The sequence below is a fragment of the Thalia democratica genome, chromosome 8 (assembly GCF_965202585.1).
Source record: "Thalia democratica chromosome 8, ktThaDemo2.hap1.1, whole genome shotgun sequence".
In the NCBI taxonomy this organism is placed as follows: Eukaryota; Metazoa; Chordata; class Thaliacea; order Salpida; family Salpidae; genus Thalia; species Thalia democratica.
The window spans coordinates 27,433,232-27,438,374 of record NC_139172.1 but is presented as its reverse complement, the minus strand read 5'-3'; the positions used below and the strand labels follow the sequence as shown (position 1 = coordinate 27,438,374).

The following is a 5,143-nucleotide window of genomic DNA, read 5'->3' as shown; positions in this document are numbered from 1 at the left end:
GATACCCTTAAGCTTGTAATAAATAAATAAAAATTCTCAGGCATAATTGACAAGATATATAAAACTTACACTTGATTTTTTGGGGATTGAATCTATTAAATTTACACTAGACATTTTAAAACACATAATGAACAGCGAAAAAGTTAGATCTCGTTATCTTACCACAAGTGGCGTACTAAATTAGAACTTTGTATGCATGAACTTTTTTCGCATTTAAGTGTGCACATATTTAGACCAGGTTTAAGACCGCTGCAAAAATGTATAATGATTTAATAGCTGAAGATAAAAGTAAGTTGAGACAATTATTTTCAGTCTGGTATTTAAACCTATATTCGTTTGTTTATGCTTTATTGGGTAAAAAACCCAAAACTTGTGTTATTTAATAATTACAGTCGTGTGCAGAACAGTTTAAGTTAAGAACTCAGTTAGATTTCATGGTTTTTCTTTGATTTTCCCATTATAATAACTATAGCTACTTACGAGCCAATAGTTTATAAGTGTGTGAAGTAATTGGTTAAAAATCAATACATTGCAACAGGGAAGCTTTTATGACATTGAATCTTTAATTATACTGTACAAAGTTGGTTGTTTGTTAACAAAACAAACATTTGTTGCTTAAAAATAAATAATAAGCTCCTTTTTATATAAACCTGACTTTTAATATATTGAGAAAAGCATTGTTATCACGCTTTTAGTTGATACTCATACTTGAAATATTTTATACATGAAATATTAAATAAATAAATACATGAAATATTTAATGAGCAGTACCGTGTACTAAAAATCTAGTTTAATGCACATTTAAAGTTTGAACCAAAAAAGTTCTACTTTATTAGAACTGCACAAAACTATTTAAAACTAATTAAAATGAGAAGTTTGTAATAATAACAACAACTGTATTGTCTTAGTTCATGCAAACTTGGTTCATTACTCTTGTCATAAGGTCAATTGCAGTTTTCTTGAGGTAAAATAGTGCATCCAATAGAATACAAATGTAATTATCTAAAACTAGAAATAGTAATAAACAAAGCTAACAATGGAATGAATAACATAAAATTTCTTAAAATTACTATAAGAGCTTAAATGAAAATCAAATTTATTGCTAGTAACTTTTTAACTTAGATCATGCTAAACCGATCAGTGGTACTAAGCAGAAATATAATAGAACAAACCAAACGTTTTAAATTATATAAGAAAACAAAAGGTTTACATTCATATAATGTTGTTCGCTTATAGTATTTTTAATTTGTAGTTGCTCAATTTTTATTTTGAAAGCTATTTTAATACATTTAAAACCAATTAAAAAGATTTAATAGTAATCTTAATAAAGTTAAAAGTTAAGCTAAACACTTAAATTAAAAAGTAAAAAAACACTATTTTGTAAGTATAAGCTTAAATACAGTTAGGTTTTATTACTTAACTTACAGTACTATTAGAAAAAACTTATTAATTTTGTTGTTGTTTTAAATGTTTCATTTGAATTATGCATTGAAATTTTTTTTTATAAAATTTTTTATAAAATTCTTTAGATTGTTTTAAATTTATTCTAAAAACAAATACGAATAAACTTTTTTGCTTTTTGAATATAGTTTTTCGAAAACTTTTTCAAATAATTTTGTTCAAAAAATTTTAGCACTTTATAAGCTGGATAAAAAACTATTTGAAATAAAACATGAAATATGTATGTGATTAATCTAATTAAGTTATATTAGTTGAGAAACATAGAAGTATGAAAAAATGACCTACGTTAAATTTTTTACTCAGTGAATTGTTCTATTTTTTTTTGCTGTTATAACTAAAGTAATATTTTGTTTACACAGTTTTACTATAAAAAATACTTAAGTTTAGCATCGGAGATCAGTTTTTGGATTGTAACAAGTGAAAAAAATAAAACTTGACTTGAAAAGGTGTTACAACCTCAAACAATTCTTACTAAAATACGACTTGAAAATAAAAGCACACAGTTGTTAATTTTAGAAACATTCTTAATTTTGGAATTTATTTATCAATTTCAATCTCTTTTTCATTTGATTTTTTTATTTCATAATAAAGCAATCAATAAAGTAAGTTGATAAAGCACGCAAAAAAGATACGTTTAGAGTATTGTTAAAAAACATGATACCAAAAAATTACAAGCTAATTTGATTTCAAACAAAATTTGAATCTTAATACTTTTATCAGAATTTATTTTAAACTAGAAAGGTAAACAATATGGGCAAATATAAAAAAAGGAAAAGAGAAAATGCAAAACTTAAGGAGCTTATTGATGAAATTTCTGTTTCAACAATTACTAAAGAAATGCACAAACATGCTTTTAAGAGGTTGCCAAGTCCAGAGTTTAACGTTTTCAAACAACTTATAAACTTAATTAAAACCGGTAAATCTTTTCTTTGTTCTTAGTATAGACAAAAAAATTAAACCTTCTATTTTTCAAGTTAGCAATGATTATTTGACGTTGAAAAAGTTAAATTTTAAATAAAACTTGACTGAACATATGGGGTATGTATAACAAAGTTAAAACTTAAGTAAATAAAAATACCTAGTGTTTTTAAACTAAATTAATATTTGAACACTTTTTTGTTTAATATAAAGTATCACTGATGATTATTTTGTTTAACTTAAAAACTAGACTTAAATTTAAAACAAATTGAGCTATAAGTATGTCTGATAATAACAGCAGTAATTAATTTTATATTATGCAATAGTTCAATTTTTGTATAAGTGTTTAGTTCATATTGACTCGAACTACTAAGAATACTGATACCATAATTGTCACCGTTACAATATATTTATCAAGCAATTGTAGCTACTATGATTGTTTTTATGCGTAGATTTTTAGTCTTTATAAACTTAGTCAAAAATATTAAAAGTGTTCTCTGAATTTAAGTAAACTAAAGCTAAAATACTTCTATATCCATATCAGACTAGTTTGATTTCATTTTGACTTCGGCTAGTAAAAATTTGTGAAAACTTTTATTTAGTTAGTATATCTTGTCTTAATTCGTTTTGATTTAATGAAGCAATTGTGTTACATGAGACAATTATTCTTTATATTACTTTTTCAACCTTTAATGTTTTCTTATCGTGTTTTTAAGTGACTAAAGCTGGTTTGGTTAAGTGTCGTTTTTGATGGGTTTTTATGCTTAAAAAATAAAAATACGTAATATTATGATGATATTTAAAAAATATAAAACAATGAAATTAAATAAAATGTTAGTCCTTTTCAGTCAGTTGAGGCCTTAGTTATATAGAAATAACTTAATAACACAATAGTGATTAATAAACTTAGTTATAAAATGTTTAAACTTGTGTATAAAATAAGCCTTAATCTAAAGCTGCTAGTAAAAACTATTATATAAAGGTAATATTAAACTTCTTATGCTAAAATTTAAACTTTGCATAACTTTACAATAGCTACATAGCACATTATTCTCTTGTTGTATTGTACAGCTCTTGCCTAAAACAATGCATAAAGTTAAATAAGCTATAATAGTATGCCAAGATAATTCTTAAGCTTAAACTCCTCAACAGGTGAATTGAATTTGGAGAGTGATAATATCATCCCGTTTTTGAAAATGATAAAGTTTATTAAAGTTGAAGAAACTCTATACATCGATGTACTAAAAGAAAAAATAAACAAAAGCAACATTTTCTTATTTTTGAATATATGTAAAGCTTTCTCTCTTAAAACTCTTAAAGATTATATAATGTCTGTATTGAAAAACAACTTTATTACTTTTTCACAAACAGAGAGCTTAAATGCCTGTGACTATCCAACTTTTCAAAATATTATTAACAGTTCAGAGCTAAACGTGAGCAATGAAATCGAAGTTTTTCAAGCGGTCGTCAGCTGGGTTTCGTATGACGAAAAAAACAGAATAAATTTTATGTGCGACCTTTTGAAGACGGTTCGGTTGCCGTTGTTGCCGCCTCAAATTGTTGAGAAAACTGTGGGAAACCACCCATTGTGCAAAAGCTGTCAAAACTGCAGCGAATACATTAAACGCGTCGTGGAAAAAAGCTCGGACGGCACCAAGCCTGGGTCGACCGACCAACAGTTTCAAAACCGTTGTAGCACGAATGAATATGTTCCCATTGAGCTTGCCAACAACTTGGGCAACCAAAAAGTATTTTTTGAAACTGGAGCTGGGCTCGCTGTAGAGCAGCTAGACTCTAAAAGAAGTTCGCTGCAAGTGAACAATTTCGCGTATCGGTTCCACAAGCACTACCAAACGAAACAACTTAAAGTAATTTCTGAACGCGACAAACGGTGGAAACAAATACTACCGGAGGATTTCGTGGAAGAGTACGCCGTTTGCTTCTTCATGAAAAAACTTTACATACTGGGGGGCGGGGAGTACCTGCCCAGAACCACCGAGCATCGGCCGCTGAAAATGTGCTACTCGTACGACCCCGAAACCGACCGAAAGCGCCGCACGCGCAGCATGCGCAACGACCGGATGGGCCACAGCTGCGTAGTGTTCGACGGGAGGATGGTGGTGACGGGCGGTTGGATCAACATGAGGGAGTCGGTCGAGGCGTACTGCCACTTCGGGGACGAGTGGACGTACATGCCCGACCTGACGATGGAGAGGTGGCAGCACGGGTCGGTGTCTACGGGCGGCAAGCTCTACGTCGTCGGCGGAATTGCGGAGGGAGGGGAGCGGAGCAGAAGCTGCGAGGTGTTCGACCTGGTTTCGGGCAGGTTCACTTTGGTGAGGCCCATGTCGCGCGCCGTTTCGATCCGCGAAGTTTTTCGGGTGTCCGGAAAAATTGTCGTCAGAGAAAAAGATGAGGAGGAGGAGGGGAAGGTTTTCGTCTACGATGCGACAAATGATAAGTGGACTTCGACACGAATACAAATATTTAAACACTTTCCCGATTGTTCAGTTGTGTGCAGATATTAATGAATTTTGTAGAATAAGGTTATGACAACCAAGAGTTTGCATTTTTTCGTATTAGTACTTAGTAAAAGCAAAATAAACCTAATACTTGATAAAATTTAATTTTAAGAAACTGTAAAGCAGTAATAAATCTACGGCTATTTAAAAAAAATAGTTTTAAAATAAAAACGAACGCTGTTGTAAGTACGTTCCAAGTTGAATGAATTACCATTAAACTACCGTTACAAACTTTGATAAAG

General features: G+C 30.1%; 1 protein-coding gene across 1 annotated transcript; it reads left to right on the top strand.

Annotated features, from left to right (window-relative positions):
• The first annotated feature begins 3,707 nt into the window (after positions 1–3,707).
• Positions 3,708–4,907, top strand: LOC145843089 (kelch-like protein 6). Its single transcript, XM_082950554.1, has one exon. The coding sequence runs from the start codon at positions 3,708–3,710 to the stop codon at positions 4,905–4,907; it is 1,200 nt and encodes a 399-aa protein (XP_082806680.1).
• Positions 4,908–5,143: the final 236 nt, after the last annotated feature.